The sequence below is a fragment of the Panthera pardus genome, unplaced genomic scaffold, assembly GCF_024362965.1.
Source record: "Panthera pardus isolate Hobbes unplaced genomic scaffold, ASM2436296v1 HiC_scaffold_2, whole genome shotgun sequence".
NCBI classification, from domain to species: Eukaryota; Metazoa; Chordata; class Mammalia; order Carnivora; family Felidae; genus Panthera; species Panthera pardus.
The window spans coordinates 94,415,079-94,432,606 of NW_026526765.1; the positions used below are offsets into that span (position 1 = coordinate 94,415,079).

At 37.4% G+C, this 17,528-nt stretch overlaps 1 protein-coding gene across 1 annotated transcript in view; it reads right to left on the bottom strand.

The window, feature by feature from the left end:
• Positions 1 to 288: 288 nt before the first annotated feature.
• Positions 289 to 17,528, bottom strand: part of MSH3 (mutS homolog 3) — a 187,898-nt gene continuing 170,658 nt past the window's right edge. Inside the window, exons 21-24 of the mRNA XM_053907239.1 lie at positions 14,953 to 15,139; positions 10,409 to 10,538; positions 3,503 to 3,671; positions 289 to 1,045 (exon numbers count right to left, since the gene is read on the bottom strand). Of these exons, the coding sequence (XP_053763214.1) occupies positions 937 to 1,045; positions 3,503 to 3,671; positions 10,409 to 10,538; positions 14,953 to 15,139 (595 nt within the window). The 3' untranslated portion in view covers positions 289 to 936. The remainder of the gene's footprint in view (positions 1,046 to 3,502; positions 3,672 to 10,408; positions 10,539 to 14,952; positions 15,140 to 17,528) is intronic.

A 17,528-nucleotide genomic window follows, 5' to 3' on the forward strand; every position in this document is an offset into this window, starting at 1 on the left:
ATATGAGAAGCCAGGTTGTAAGTGCTGTGAAAAACTCAGGGACTCAGTCGAACACATGTCACCCTAAACGTGCAAGGAGGCAGTGCTGTCAAGTATCAACAAAGCTAAATACTTTGATTCTGGGGAGATGATACACTTTCTATACTGATTAACAGAGAGATCCCAAATCACTAAGTTCAGTTCTGTGTATATGGTGGGAGAAGCAACCTTGGTTCCATAACTAAACCTAAAAAGTACCAACTGCCAAACAGTGGAGAACCCCAAAATTCAACAAACAAAAAATCAAAATTTATAGCAAGTATTCATTAAATGTTTATTACCTGAATGCATGACAAATAATTTCATCCAACAATTTCTAAATTGCTTAAAACTGTGACAGTATTTAACTTTTCAAATTTCATATCATCTTATTCCTTCTGTGCTCTACTTTCTAAAAGCCTGATGATCTTTTCTATTTCTTATCAAAAATTCTTATGCTCATAGTGAATAAACTGGTAGCATTATAAAATTATTTTAGTTAAATGGAAAGGTACACTTCTGCTAGACATCTCACTCAGCTGCAAATTAATCTGAACTGGAACAAAGAAAAATATGAATTAAATTTTTATGTCACTCTCTGAAAGTTCGTGAACTGTATTTTACCATGTTAGGTTTCATTTAGGAGGTGTGATTTTATGTGAAGCTTACTGTTCATGAAGTTTTCTAATGATAGAACAGAAGTCTTAATATTCAAAACTGTTTATACTTTTGTAAGACAGCATGACAAGAACCTGGCATAGACTTTCTACACAAAAGGCCTATTTCCAATGGGAATATACCATAGTTCTGATTTTATGCTCACATCACACAAAGATAGGCTGTTACTGGACGGTTGTTTTGTACAGATGGCATTTTTAACTCTCCATGTTTTGTTCACAAGTGTAGTCTTCGTTTTCATCAAGATGAGAAGCCTGAAATTTCTTCCACGTCAAACTCGTCTCTCCACTTTTGCAGGCCTTTTGCATCATTTATCACCCATAACTTTGCAAAACACTTTAGCCTTTTCCTGGAGAGAAAATAAAACATGATTTATTTTATAAATGAACTTGTTGGGGGACAATACATCTCACTGCAAGCTATAAAAGGTCTATGACTTTGGAATACCAGGCAGGGCTCTGGGGTTAGGAAGTTGTGCCAGCGCCAGCCTTCTAGTGACGCTGTTATAATCAAGGACTCAGGCTGCTGACCGCCACTACTGCCTCCAAGGAGGGGAGAGCCCAGCTTGTTCTAACTCAGGCCACAGGCTATGCTCACAGGATGAAAAGTAAAACCGATTTTATAACGTAAAGCTAGCTATTGAAAGAGGAGAATGCCGGGGCGCCTGGTTGGCTCAGTCGGTTAATCGTCCGACTTCAGCTCAGGTCACGATCTCGCGGTCCGTGAGTTCGAGCCCCGAGTCGGGCTCTGGGCTGATGGCTCAGAGCCTGGAGCCTGCTTCTGATTCTGTGTCTCCCTCTCTCTCTGCCCCTCCCCCGTTCATGCTCTGTCTCTCTCTGTCTCAAAAATAAATAAAACGTTAAAAAAAAAATTAAAAAAAAAAAAAAAAAAGAGAATGCCAACAGAACACAGACATAATTTTTCTGTAGAAGAACTGCCAGGTAAATGTTTAGGGTCTGGAGCCAGAGTACCTGAGTTCCAGTCACTGCTCCGCCACTGAATAGTTATGGGACCCTGGTTTCCTGGTTGATTTCCCACCCTTGCTTGGCCTCGTTTTCCCAAACTACCGTATGGGAATAATGACAGTACCTACCTCACAAGGCTGTCGTAAGGATTCAGTTAAGGTATGTAAAGCAGTAAGAATAGTAACTGGCACTGTGTCTAGGCTGCTGCAAATGACTGCTTAGACTTGTTTCTGTGCATGGCAAGCATTCAATAAATATTAGCTACTCTAACAAAGCTACACAAATGCACAAGATTCCCTTTGGTTTCTCTGATCTTGCCAATGGAAGTGATGTGATAAACACTTTCAGTAAAAGGTAAAATAATGAAAATAGTGTCCTAATAAATGATCCCCCCAATGCACCCTAATAAATGATTCCACCCCAATGCAACCTCTTCTGACAATTCTCTATCTTGTCCAGATTATAGATTTCAAAATATTACACAGTAGTTGGAAGGGTTAAACTATTATAGTCTGTGAATTTTATTGCTCTTGCTATTATATAGGATATATAGCAGCAGTAAGTATAAACTATCATATTTTATTGCCTCCTTGCATATATATCCCTTTGTAGTAAAGTTTTATTCTAGTTTCTCCAGGGAAAAAGAAAAATAATAAAAGATAATAAAATAATTTTTCTTGGACTTTGCAGAGAACTAAGGGCTTATCTTTAAACTCTCATAATAAATAATTACTGTTCTAATTGGGCATTGTGGAAATGATCCAAAAGAGAGTGTCAACAGAAGAAGCTGCATGTCATTTAAACTATTCCAGCACTTTGGACTTGGTCAACCACCATTTACCATTGCAAAGCGTAGAGTGCCACGGCAGAACCACAAGAGAAAGGACCTGGAGGAGTTGGCTGCACAACTACACTGTAGTACACAAGTTGGCAACTGTTTAACTAATATTAGGTATTACTATTTCAATATTTAAATTTGGTTATGATTTCCAGGACTAAAAATGTTTCTTATAGTATGGTGACCAGACAAGATTTTCTATTTGGCCAACAGTCTGTTCCCTCATGCCAGGGCAGTAATGTCTTGTCCCAGGCAGATCAGACTCTCCACCTAGTACAGGGCTGGGGAAGGAGATGTATGAAGAAAGAGCTTATGTCCTTTTATAACAAAATCTTGTATTTGGGGGAAAAAAGGTACAATTTATTATTTTTAATAGGATATTTTCCTAGGAATATCTTCTTTCCAAAGTATATTTATTTATATTAAGATTAGTTAATACACTGACTATATACTGGCTGGATATCAAGGGTAAAAAGTAGAATACATTCACATAAACAGTCTAGGTGACAGAAAGAAGGCAGTTTAGAATGAAAATCTTGTCACAAAAGAAGTGACATGGGGATACTGACTACAATTACGTAGTTCTATGATACTATTATTTTCATTCATGTCCTGACAGAATTCTTAATTTCTGAATGCAATATAAGAATAGAAGAAGTACTCTAAAGGTTTTAAATGTCGTTTCTTTTAGTAATTTGCTGTGTAACTGAATGTTTTAAGCAACTAACATGTTGGCACACAGTAAAGAGTTAACTTAGTTCTTTAGAAAAATCACTGAAAAACCAATTTAGCAACTCAACAGATAAAGATCTGAGCAGAGAAGGCGGACTAAATTCACATGAGCTTTTCAGAGATCTGTTTTCATTTTATTGTAATTAAATGTTTCAGAATATTTGAAGAGATGTTTAAAGGTAAACCTTATGTTCATTTACAGGACAATCCTCTTCCTGCTGGACAATTTGGAAGGTTTATGAACCAAAAACTGTAACACAATCATTCTGACCTTTTCATATTTACTAATCCTTCTAATTCTTTTGACTTGCTAGCTGCTTTCTTTAAAATTTCTTCAGGAACATCTGCTAGTTTAGCCACATTTAGTCCATAACTCCTTGCTGCAATTCCTCTGGTTATTTGATAAAGAAATGTGACAAAATCAGGGACTTGTTCTTCACCTACAAATTAAAAAAAAAAAAAAAAAAAAAGAGAGATAAAGGAAACCATGCCTGAAAGTTGAAAGCAGAAGATTAAATAAGACCTATAAGTTCTTACAACTTCAATTAAAATTTGCAATCTGAAAAAGAAACACCCAAAAGCTCGCCTAAAAGCGTTTTTGTTTTTTGTCTTTTTTTTTTTTTAAGATTTTGTTTTTAAGTGATCTCTACACTCATCATGGGTCTCGAGTTTACAAACTGGAGGTCAAGAGTCACATGCTCTACCAACTGAGCCAGTCACGTGCCCCCACCTAAAAGGGTTTTTAACAATGCTTTGGGGTAAGGTAAAGATTTATTTCATTTTACGCTGCTGGCTAAAAAATTTGGACTCTACTGCTATTATCAGAAAGAGAATAATTCTGATACATAGTACAATATAATTTCTCCTTTAAAAGAGACGAAAAAAGTTTTTTCAGTAAAAGAATGTGCTCGCTAAATGGTCTTGTATGTAATACACTCTGCAAAGTAAAATACATAAGAGATATTTCTAAGAATGCTAAAAACAAAACAGCAAAAAACACATAAAGAAATACAACATGTTACACAGTTTAATAACAAGACTGAGAAATTCCAGTTTATTAAATATACTGGGTTAACTAAGAGTTCTATATTCAAGTGAATATTATTCAGTACCACTCAGCTCACACTTAGGACTAAAGGGTTTATTGCCCCAGCTGTCAGGGAAGTTGTTAGCCCACAATCTTCAGCTATATCCCCTTTTTGGGAGTCACCTCAGCTCAGTCCCAGACCTGCTTCACCTGAGGTCATGTCCTTTCTAGGGTAGCCTGCACCTCAATAGGTAGCTATGGGGGTTGGCAGACAGCTTCTAAGGTGGCCACCAAAGAACCCTGCCTCCTGGTGCTCATGCCCTTGTGTCATTCTATGCCCTTGAGGGTGGGCAGAACCTAATGACTTACTTCTAATGAACAAAACATGGTAAAAATGATGTGTTGTCATTTCTTTTTTTTTTTTAACTCTTATTTATTATTGAGAGACAGACACAGAGCATGAGCAAGGGAGGGGCAGACAGAGAGGGAGACACAGAATCCAAAGCAGGCTCCAGGCTCCGAGCTATCAGCACAGAGCCCGACGTGGGGCTCGAACCCATGAACTGTGAGATTATGACCTGAGCCAAAGTTGGACGCTTAACTGACTGAGCCACCCAGGCGCCCCATGCGTTGTCATTTCTAAGATTAGATTACAAAAGACCGTGTGGCCTCTGTCCTGGGCACTTTCAGTTTCTTGCTTATTTGCTCTGAGAGAAGCCAAATGCCATATGGTGGGCTGCCTTATGAAGAAGCCCACGTGGAAAGAAAATGATGTCTCTGACCAAGAGCCACATGAGTAAACTTGAAAGTAGATTTTCTATGCTTGCCAGCAGTCATGTAAGAGGTCTGGGAAGTAAACTCCCCCAGTCAAACCTTGAAGTGATGAGTGACCTAGCCAACCTTGATAATAGTCTTGTGAGAAACCATGAGGTTGAAGTGTCCATCTTAGCTGTCCCTGGATTCCTGACCCAGAGAAATGATCAGATGATAAATGTTTACTGTTTTAAGCTATGCTGTGGGGTAACCCACGACAATATGTTTGTTATGTGACAACAGCTAACTAATAAGGAGTAGAAAGGTCACACTCCCTCTCCCCAGGTTGAGGTAACTCTGATGGACCAATCCCATCTCACAGCTCTCTATAAGGGTGGCTGAAGCCAGCCCGGTCCTACCCAATCCAGCCCTCAGGTGTTGATCATGAGAGCACTCCCAATCAACACCTGGCACAGAAATCTCAGAATCTGCTCCCTGAGGAACCCAGTCTACCACACAAATACATGCACATAAATTAAAAACTTCTAAAGAACTGGGATATAATAAAGTACAATAATATAAAGATAAAGCTGCACAGTTTAATCTTTGATAACTCTAAAGCACCTCAAGATTATGCAGCTTTTATTATGAAATTCAATCTAATTTGCACTGTGTTGCCAAAATGCCCAAAATGAACCAGATTTTTAATGATTTCTGAGACCCTATGTTTACTAAAACTTATTGTAAGTTTATCAAGAGCTTTTTCTCATACATTATGTCATTTGAGAAATGTGTATGCTTTATTCTTTTATCAGCTAACAACTAAAAAGCATAACCAAGAAAAAGGATAATGGAATATTCTTTAACCTCCTGGAAGAATTCAGCAACAAATAACACTGTTCTAAGGCTGAAAGTGGGAGGTGGAAAGAATGCTGGCACTCTCAGGAATACAGACTAAAATTCTCATTACAAAGCACTAAGAATACCTTTTGACTCCAAATAAAACTCAAGGAACACAAAGAGCAGGTGAGGAGGTGGGTGGAAATAGACTAGGAAAGAAACATGAAGAAACCAGTGCCTGCTAACCTGAGTACTTTTTTGTTACTCTTTGCTGCTCACATGACCACAAGTGAAGTAAACAGCAGCAGGCATTCAAAAAAGCAAACTCTTCTCATCCTTAAGACAAAAAAGTCTTTATCACTTCCACTGGCTTAGTGCTAACTAAAGTCCCTACCTCCAGCCTCTACTCCATAACCTAGCCTCCATGCTAGTCCTTGTCATTCATCTGTCTGTCCATTCATTATCCATCCATCCATCCATCCATCCATCCATCCATCCATCCATCCAGCCTATCCTTTCCTGAAAGCCTACTAAATGTCACAAAACCCCCATAGTTAAAATTTGCTTTGCTGATGGCTTTTTTCTTCATATATATGGCTATACAATGCTTTTTATATCTAATATAGCTCTACATTTTATAGCTGTATTATATATTAATATATATTAAATATATAAAATATTAATTATATATTAATTATATATTAATGTTTATATATAAATTAGAGTAAGATAAAGATTTACAAATAATATATATAAACACATTTAAATAAAAATATATTTTATAGCTATATTATATAAAATATTATATTGCTCTAAATAAGTTAACATATCTCAGTACAAACAGGTGCTGAATTTGTCATCATATACTGGTCTCTACCGTAGTACTCATTATGGTAGTTTTCACACCATCAAGGTAAATAATGTGACCACTCTTCCATAATCACATTAGGGAGTTTTTATAGTTATGTTGTACATCAATACTGTCCTTCACGCCTCTTAGAGAGGAGAAGGGGAAAGAGTGTGTGTGTGTGTGTGTGTGTGTGTGTGTGTGTGTGTGTGTGTGTGATGGCAATGTGGAGGCAAGAGAGCTAGATGGGAGAGAAGACAAAAAATAAAAGTGCTTGGCTGCTAGGAATTTACCCAAGGGATACAGGAGTACTGATGCATAGGGGCACTTGTACCCCAATATTTACAGCAGCACTCTCAACATTAGCCAAACTATGGAAAGAGCCTAAATGTCCATCAACTGATGAATGGATAAAGAAATTGTGGTTTATATACACAATGGAGTACTACGTGGCAATGAGAAAGAATGAAATATGGCTTTTTGTAGCAACGTGGATGGAACTGGAGAGTGTGATGCTAAATGAAATAAGCCATACAGAGAAAGACAGATACCATATGTTTTCACTCTTATGTGGATCCTGAGAAACTTAACAGGAACCCATGGGGGAGGGGAAGGGGAAAAAAAAAAGAGGTTAGAGTGGGAGAGAGCCAAAGCATAAGAGACTCTTAAAAACTGAGAACAAACTGAAGTTTGATGGGGGGTGGGTGATGGGTATTGAAGAGGGCATCTTTTGGGATGAGCACTGGGTGTTGTATGGAAACCATTTTGACAATAAATCTCACATATTAAAAAAAATTTAAAAAGATAAAACTGCTTGGTGGGGACTTCACTTATAAGCTATAACCATTTCCTAAAAGGATACTACTGAGAAGTTTATGTGACATTGCTTAGAGTCAGTGAAAGTAATAATTCATGTCCCTGCTTATTACAAGGGAACTTAAAATTTGTTTGAAAGCCAAATTTCTCTAGGCCGTTATTAAAGAGATGTGTGCTGATCAAATAGTTTCTGAAGTCACTTTTGGGACAGATTCATAAAATTTAGAGGTGGATGAAGTTAGGTAGCTTTTCCAAGAATTTATACACTGGAATAAAAATACACGTTTCTTACTACCAGTTAATTGCTTCATCTACCTCACTATGGGAAATTAGAACACAGTATCTTAGAAGCCACCCAAAAGGCCTTTGGGGCACTTGACTGATGACCTATGCAATGGCCTCTAATTTAGACAGCAGAGGAGTTAGGTTAGAGGTAATGGATGAAACACAAATGTAGCAGGAACAACACTGGAAGTAATCAGACAATGGAGTAATGCTTCAACATTTTGAGTGAAAGCTACTTTCAACCCCAAATTCCTAGCTAAATAATAAATCAAGTATGAAGGGATACTGAAGACATTTTCATTCCTGCAAAATCTCCATTTACCTCCTTAAGTTGTATTATTAGTAGGGCATCCAAAATCTTTTCCAACCCCAAGAAAACCCTGATTTTATATGGAATTAATTCAAGGGATAATGTCCTCATACCAAGCTCCAAAAATTGATCCTGGTTAATCTAGGCTAATCAAAGTCATCCTTGCCATTCTCACTTCTAGGAACTGGTTTAAGAATGAGCATGTGATTCAATTCTGAAAAGGAGATGGGACAATGATGAGAAGCCAGTGAGCATATGAGAAAAGTTCTCTTGCTCCTAAGAGTCACAGGAAATGCTGGTCCCTTTTTGTCATTTGGACAGTGTCAGTTCTGGGTTTGATACATGAAAGAGCCACAGCCACCCTGTCACTAGCCTGATGATAAAGCCAACAAGGCAGGAAAACAGAGCCTAGAGAATTGCAAAGAAGAGGAGCTGAAGCCCACTCTTCCTCTGAAGTTCCTGTAATGTGAGATTATTTACATTCTTGTGAGTGGAGCCCTTGTGAATCCAAGTGTTCTTTTACTGGCAATCAAATGCACAGAAGGTGGGATAAGAGAATTCCTAGGATGCTGGTAAAGGCAGGTCTCAGAACAACAGCTGTGCAGTAGGGCTAGGGAGCAAACAGTTCAGATGAGCAGGACAAAGGGCTCCAGGAGGAATGGTGGAACCAATAGTTCTGTCATCTGGAAAAGTGCCTGGAGAGGCATTTTACAAAGCTATTGGACGGTTCAGGAAGAGTCAGATACAGACTCAAATAGAAGAATGAACTGAAAACAAGGCAATTATTACCTTCAAAAATACAAAGAACAAAAAAGCTGCAAGACAAAGAGAATGCACTTGTCCTCATACGTGGCTCATGAGTAAGCAATCCTTACTGGCAACAACAGTGAAAACTATGAAAAGGAATGAGACCAAAGGCACCTGGAATGAGTACAGTGGAAGGTCAAAGCAGGGAAGGCTGCAGACTCCCATCCAGCATGATGAGAAGCCAAATAGTAATGTGTCAAGGTGATGAACCCAGAGATAGGAAGATCAGCTTATTATTTAGAGAAATGGAAGAAAAGAAAAAAAGAGTTGGAAGCAGCAGTCTTGGCAATGGATGGGGAGGGGGCATGGGTGAAGGCCAGAAGCAGAGGTCTACCGCCTGTTAGCCAGAGCCTTTTAGCATTATTTAATGCTTAAAATTATGCTCATGAATAAACATTTAAATCAACAGGATAAAATGCCAAAACATAATGGCTTAGTAGTCTGTTCACATAAACGCTTATCAATGACCCTTCCCTGATGGTGAACTCTTATTTATCCCACTGGGTTTTAGCTTATAAGCTCCTCCTGTCATTTTGGATGCAGATTAATAGACATGAAACTGCTTCCATGAGAGAATTTATGATGTGTTTTTCAAGGCTGCGTAGTGGTGAAAGGCAAGGATTGCCTAACATTACATTTATCTCAGGTCGAGGGCTTTGTTTTATTTGGGCCAGCTGCCTGATTTCTTTTTCAGGTCCATCTTTATTACTTTTCCAAAATAAAATTTGGACTCTGGAGTGTCTTGGATAATGAATTTTCCATTATAGCGCAGCAACTGTGTAAACCATCACTGGCCCAAAAGTTGGGAGCTTAAAAAAATTACTACTGAACAGGAAAATAAAATTATACTAAAATTGACTACATTACTTAACAGCACTTGAATTTATTTCTATTGGCTAATGATGTTCTTTTTCATGAAATGTCTCAGTCGTGCGACACTAGTACATAGTGGAAAGGGTAGGTAAAATACTGTAGGCCCCACATACCATTTTCACAGAGTAGAAAAGAACCTGCAAGCAGATTTTTGATTCTAGGCTCAGTTCACCCAAGTGGCCCACAGGGGCTGGCCACTTTACCTGAGATTCAGTTTCCTTGTCAAGTTAAGATAAAACATATGTCCAGTATAGAATACTGGGGATGGTATTTGGGGAAACACAATGGACATTTCTAAAGGTGATTAATACCCTTGACGGTTAGGGTATCTTTCCTGAGATGCATCTAAGAGTAAAACCTACACGTTGCCCCTGACCCTATCTTCTTCTTGTAGTAAAATGAGGTAAGAAAGACCAGAGAAGCACTCAGAGGTTGTGAAGATAAAAGTACATTCTCCTTGACCCGAAGCTTAGAGAAAATGAATTTGGACAAATGTCATTTATAATGAACATTCACAGCTTTTACTTAATAAGAAGTTCATGTATGTATGATTTTCGAGTTATCAAATACGAAAACCAAAAACATTCCAGTTTTACTTACTGCAAGCATTATTTCATACCTGGATCCTCTTTGCTTTCATCCTCATTGACCAAGAATCCCATGTGATAATTTCCCACCTGTTGTAAGTAACTTTTTTCTAATTCACAAACTGGTGGATAATGGGTGACAAACAAGGTTAAGGATTTCACCTAAAGCAGTAAGACATAATAAATGTTATTTTATTTTTAAATTTTATTTCAAACTTTTCTTCAATTTAGTTTTGAAAAAGTTCAAAACTTCATGAACATTGCAATGAATGTTCGTTTTTCTTTAGCTAGACAACCACCTGTTAATATTTTGCCATAACACACACACACACACACACACACACACACACACACACACACACACACATTCTTTCCTGAACCATGTGAGAACTGCAGACATGACACTTCACCCCTACCTACATACAGTAAAATCTTGGACTGCGAGTAACATGTTCTACAAGACAAGCAAACATTTCTAATAAATTCTGACTTGATCAATGAGCCATGCCTTACAATATGAGTAGTACGTGACACTCAATGTTACATGATCACATGGAGCCAGTGCATCTTCTCTCTCTCTCTCTTGCTACATGATTGTGGGTGATCATCTCCCATGCTCAAATGCTTGGTCCCAAGACACTGTGTTTGGCACAGTGATTTTTCAGAACACTGGAAAGTGGCCACAACCAGTTTATTTTTTGTCACTTCAAAGCACCTATGGACACTCTTGTTTTTCCATATAAGAGTAAGCTTAGGAATGCTCTGCTTCATTCTAGGTCAGGTTGTCTGCAGATATAGACTCTCTCCTCTGTTGTCTTATTGCCAGTTACATTAAATATAGTATATGATAAGAGTTTATTAATACTGCACTGTAGTCAACATTCATTAGTGATAGTGAAAGTCGTCCTACACAATAACCCTCCTCTCTCTTGTTTTCAAAGATAAGTGCAGGTTAATTGGCTTATTTTTCTTTATATTTTGTATTTTCTTTATTATTTTATATTATATTACAGTATTATAATCATTTTTATATGAATATTTTTAGGTTGTGGAACGAATCATCTGAGTTTCCATTATTTCTTATGGGAAATTCACTTTGATATACAAGTGCTTTGGATTACAAGCATGTTTCTGGAATGAATTATGCTTGCAAACAAGGTTTTACTGTACTAAGAATTCTGTCTTCTAAGAACAAAAACATTCTCCTACTGATTTAATCAGAATTATTACAATCAAGAAATTTAACACAGGTATATCATTATTATCTAACATGAGTCCACAAATTTCCCTAACTGTCCCAGTAATATTCTTTATAAATGTTCTTTGTATTAAAAAAAAAAAAAATCAAGGATCATGCCATGCACTTAGTCATGTCTCTATAGTCTCCATCAATCTAGAAGAGTTCCCAGCCTTTCTTTTTCATCTTTATGACATTAATGTTTTTGAAATATCCAGGAGTTGTTTTGCATAATGTCTCTCAATTTGGATTTGGCTGATTGTTTCCTCCTAATAAGATTAAACCTTACTGCCAGAAATATTACACATATTTATGTGGGTGATGTACTCTTTTCAGTACATCATATCAGGAGGCATATGATGGCAATTTGACCCATTATTGGGGATGATAAATTTGCTTATTTGGTTTAAGCAAGTGCCCAGAAAATTTCTTCACTATACTAACACCCCTCTCCTTTGTAATTAATAAATAACTTGTGGAGTAGTACTTTGAGATTGTGTGAATATTCTTTTCCTCAACAATCTTTCATCCAAAAGTTTTACCATCCATTGCTCATCACTGCCTGAATGAGTTATTATTGCAGTGACTCGTAAATGCTGATTTAAAAAAAATCTCTGTATTTATTAGTTGGTATTCTATAAAGAGGAGCTTTTCTTTCTCCTCACCCTAATCCCATCATTTTAAAGTTTACTTTTGTTTTGTTAGTATTAATATGGATTTGTGGATTTTTAATAAGCATTATTTTAAAGCACACATATTATGTATTCTAGAAATCCCAAAGTTCTTAAATCTTAAAAGAAGCTAACACCAAATCTTGGTCTAAATATTAGCAGAAGAGGGTAATTAAATCAAAGAACTCCAGGTCTGATTCATCTGCCAATCACCTCATTAAAAGTCAGAACATGTGTCTTCTCTCTTATAACAATTACAAAAAAACCAACCCCCTGCCCCCCCCAAAAAAACCTATTAAGGCAGGATTCCTTTGATGAACCACTCTTAAAATCTGCCCTGAAGGGTCTTCAGACCAGCTGTCTCAAGGATGTCCATTCCCTGAGCTGATAGGCATTTCTAACCAGAAGACCTAAGGGTTTGGGTCACAACACAGCTCTCCTCAAGGCCATTTTCAGCTTGCAGCCGAAACACACAGCTTCTTAATTCCTCCTCTCTGATCTCTGTTCCCAGTGTCGGCAATCAAAAGATACCATGAAAATAAGGATTTTCATCCATAAAAAGCATAGAGATTCTTGCTCCAGAAGAATCCTCTTCAATGACTTACCTCTAACATAAATTTTATCTAAAAATAACACTTTCTTCATTAATATTTAAGATGTCAAAAAACTGCTATAAAAGCAATGAGAAGAGACGTGACAAATTTAATTCTGTCATAATTTGTTCCCCAGGGTTCTTAAACGGATCTTTAAGATATTGCCAAACTGCTTTTGGTAGCTAGCCCCCAAAAGAGCCACCAAGTTCTTCACCTCCCCATGTTCACGCTTGTGAACCGCCAGCACCAGTTTGCCAGCAACGAGTGAGCCACGATGGAAGAAGGTCCTCCATCATCAGTCAGGCCTTCAGATGATGCCAGCCTTGCCTGACAACTTGACTGCAACCTCAGGAGAGACCCTGGGCCATAACCCCCCAGCTAAGCTACTCTCAAATTCCTTACTTCCAGACATCATGAGAAATAACAGATGATTATTATTGTTTTCAGGCATTTAGTCTTGGGGTAATTTGTTATATAGTCATACTAACTGATATGCAGCCATACAGCAGGAACAATGAAACTCAGAGGTGGCAAATCCACTCTGTCATAATTCATTCCTAAAGTCTCTTAAATGAAGGTTTAAAATATATTTCAAAATAAGGGGCGCCTGGGTGGCTCAGCTGGTTGAGCGACTGACTTCAGCTCAGGTCATGATCTCATACTTTGTGGGTTCAAGCCCCGCATTGGGGTCTGTGCTGATAGCTCAGAGCCTGTAGCCTGCTTCAGATTCCATGTCTCCCTCCCTCTCTCTGCTTCTTCCCTGCTTATGCCCTCTCTCAAAAATAAATAAATAAATAAACATTAAGAAAAAAAAATGTCTTTTAATGTTTCAGAAATAAATAAATAAAATGTGTTTTGGAGACAATGATAGGACTTTACTAATGTGTGATATGCAGTTTCTAAAATGATTAAAGAAACGTTCTTGAGCTCTTTTTGCAAATAAAGAATTTTTGTAAAGAAAAGTTAAAATTACTTATTTTAAAGTGGAAAACATGCCATCATTAATTATGTAATCCAACTGAATGTTCAAACAAAAAACTGAGGACCACAGAAGTTTAAAGAAAAGGGGAGTTTATTTTTGCATTATATGTTTTGCAAAGAAATAGGAATAAAAAATATGCTTGTATTGGTCATGTAAGGAAGAGAGGAAAAGATGAAGATGGAGGAAAGACACAAAAGTGTTTAAAAAGTGGAGAACAAAACAGAGATAGAAAAATCTTAGAACAGACTAGGTACAGGGCAGGTGTCAAAAGAAGACAGATAGGGAGAGACCAAAACAAACAGAGAGAGAAAGAGAGAGCAATGATAAAGGGAAGGGGTGCCTGGCTGGCTCAGTCGGTTAAGCATCCATCTCGGCTCAGGTCATGATCTTACGGTTCATGAGTTTGAGTCCTATGTTGGGCTCTGCATAGCTCAGAGCCTGCTTTGGTCTCTCTTCCCCTCTTTCTCTCCTCCTCCCCTGCTCTCTCTCTCTCTCTCAAAATAAATAAATAAACTTAAAAAAGTGGGGGGGAGAGTTTGAGGGAGATGACAGGGATAGAGAATTCAACACAAAATTTCACACTGAGATGCTCAGAACTGCACTATGGAAAACACAGACATGGACTGAAGGAGTGAAGCAGAAAGATACAAAGATAAGAGATCAAAGGCCTTCTCTCAAGATCCTGTAGGATATTGCTGAAAAATTTACTTCACAGGTAAAAATGTCTCTATCTCCTTTTTGTCTTCTTCAAGGATTGGGTTGCAGGTGGATGGGGGACAGGCAGGGTCTCTGCTCTTGATTTAGTTTGCCAAGGATAATAAGAAACAGTTCTGGGTGGAAGTATTGCCAAGGAGACCATTATCCTACTGACCAGATTTATTTTGCTTCAGCAAAAGAAGACACATCAAAGAATTACAGACATTATGCAGTGCTAATCTATATAAATTCAATGTATAGTGATTTAATGGTGAATTACAGGTATAGAGTCAATTATAATAATTAAAGATAACTTTGAATATTTAGAAGCTGAGGAAGAAAAACAATTTGGATACTATGTACCATTCACATACAAAAAGGTGTACAAGATACTCACATCTTTAATAAAATGCTCCAGTGTAGCATAAGCGATGGCGATTCCATCATGGGTGCTTGTTCCTCTTCCCAATTCATCCAAGATAACCAAGGACTGGGATGTGGCCTGTCTTATTATTTCTGCTGTGTCAGTCAGTTCTTCCATAAAGGTACTCTGCCCTTTATATATATTATCTGCAGCACCCATCCTACAAATAAAATAAAAACACCTTGATTTTTCCTCTGAATTTCATTTTTAGGAAGCCAAGTATTACTTTGTGAACAATAAACATAAATGATCCCTAAGGGTCTATATACTTTGAGCCAATAATAACTGAAATCATACTAAACAAAAGAAAACATGTGTTGGATATAAAAGAGTGCCTAACATCAAATGGTACCTTCTAGAAACACTGTGTGCCTAACATTAAACTGCACCTTTTAGAAGCAGTGGATAGAGTCCGAGGTACTGGACAGAGGTCCCCCAAAATAGGGAAACCTATGACCCTACCTTCTGAGCAGTCACTCCAAACCAGAATTTTGGTACTCACAAGGGAAAATAATGCTTCTCTGTGTTGCTGTGTTTAAATATCTATGAGTACTAGAATTAAAGACTTTTTCCTAGTATCTCAAGATTTGGTACTACAAATTGAAGTACCATGTTGAAATAATTTATCTATATAAGCTAAAACTTTTTATTAGAATCACAAATGTTTAGTAACCTCTGACACCTAATACAGGTTCCTAAAGTAGACTTCATGGAACATAGTTCTTAGGGATGTCATGAAATGGGTGCAAAAGATGTAAGAGTTTCTTTCCTGTAAGACTTCTGTGATCCTTTAATATTCTACCACACATTGTGCAGTTTCTAGAAAAGTATCTACTATTTAGCATTTGTCTAACTCTCTTAACTGTGGACACCTACCACTCCCAAGGCAACTGTGGCAATAATGGTCTACAGAACACATTTGGGAAAATGTCTATTTAGTCCAAAAGGATTCTTTAAAAAAGGTGGGGGAAGGGGGGAGAATCATTAAGCAATAGCCACTCCAGGTCATACAGTTAATAGCAAAACCTAGATTTCAGGTGTTTGACCTGCTAACCAGCTTTGTGAATTCTGGTAACTATTTTCTCAGCAAAACACCTTCATCAATGTAGTTTTGCTACAGTAGTTCACATGTCACCTACATACAGCAGCATAATGGTACCTTTTCTTGCTGGGGAAATTCATGGTGAAATCCAGCCTTACCCATCTCTGGGCTTGAGTCTTGTTCTGGGCAGGGAGAATGAAGTATAATGTTTTCCCCACAGATATGTAGAGCCTTAGGAGAACTGCTCCAGGAATCAGTGGAATTTAGAAATTAGTGGCATTTAGTTTTACTGAAAGTGTTTTAATTTTATCCATTTTAAAATCAGTAACTATAAAACATAATTTCTGAAATGTTGCTAACTTATGAGCATTTTGGCTATTTCTTCAAAGTTCAAATACTGTTATTTATCTCAATTGTCAATGTTTATTGGTATTTCTCCCCACCAAAAAGCAAGATTAAAGTTTCCTATCTCTGAAACTACTCTGAATTCTTCAGAATCATGTTTCACCCTCATTTAACATGGTTGCTTTTATTCCTGACAGGTTGCAAGCTGACAAAAAGAATAAATCTTTAACTGATAACAAAATGCTCTGATAAGGCAAATATTGGGGGGAAGGTCTTCGGTTCTCAAGAATTAGAATAACAGGCAAGCACTGAATAAGATTTTAATATAATAGTTTATGAGGTGCCTGGGTGGCTGAGTCAGTTAATCGTCTGATTTCAGGTTCGTTCATGATCTCATGGTTTGTGAGTTCAAGCCCCACAGCAGGCTCTATGCTGACAGCTCAGAGCCTGGAGCCCACTTCAGATTCTGTGTCTCCTTCTCTCTCTCTGCCCCTCCCCTGCTTCTGTCCTTTCTCCCTCAACAATAAATAAATAAACATTAAAAAAATGTAATATAATAGTTTAAGTATTACGCTTCAGTGCTTTCTAGAAACAGTATGGTTACAGAGTGGTCTGGTTAGAAATTTCATGAACCATAGGGTGCTCTTGGGAAGATATTTTTAGGCAGATACACACATACACACATAAAACATTTAGTATATGATAAGGAAGAGGTTTCAAATCAGGAAGGGAGGAAAGAATGAATGATCAGTCAATAAAAAACATGCTAGCTAACTGGTTGTTTCAGGAAAAAAAAAACAACAACAGGTATGCCACTACTCAAACCATATTCCAAAATAAATTTACATGAATTTAAAAGTTTAATGTAAAAAAAAAGAAACCATACCAACAGATATAGGTGAAATTTAATCTCTGGATAGGTAGGTAGGTGGCGTTATAAACTTAGCACCAAAATGTGTACAGCAAACACCACAAACTGACAAACATATTTGCAACACATATAACAAAGGGTTAATATTCCTAAAAAAAGGACTTTCATAAAGCTAAACAAAATGGTAAACATTCCAACAGAGAGATAGGCAAAGGATAAGAGTCAATTCACACATACAAAAACTAATAAAAATACATATTATGCAAATTCAAACAGGAATAAAATGCTGTC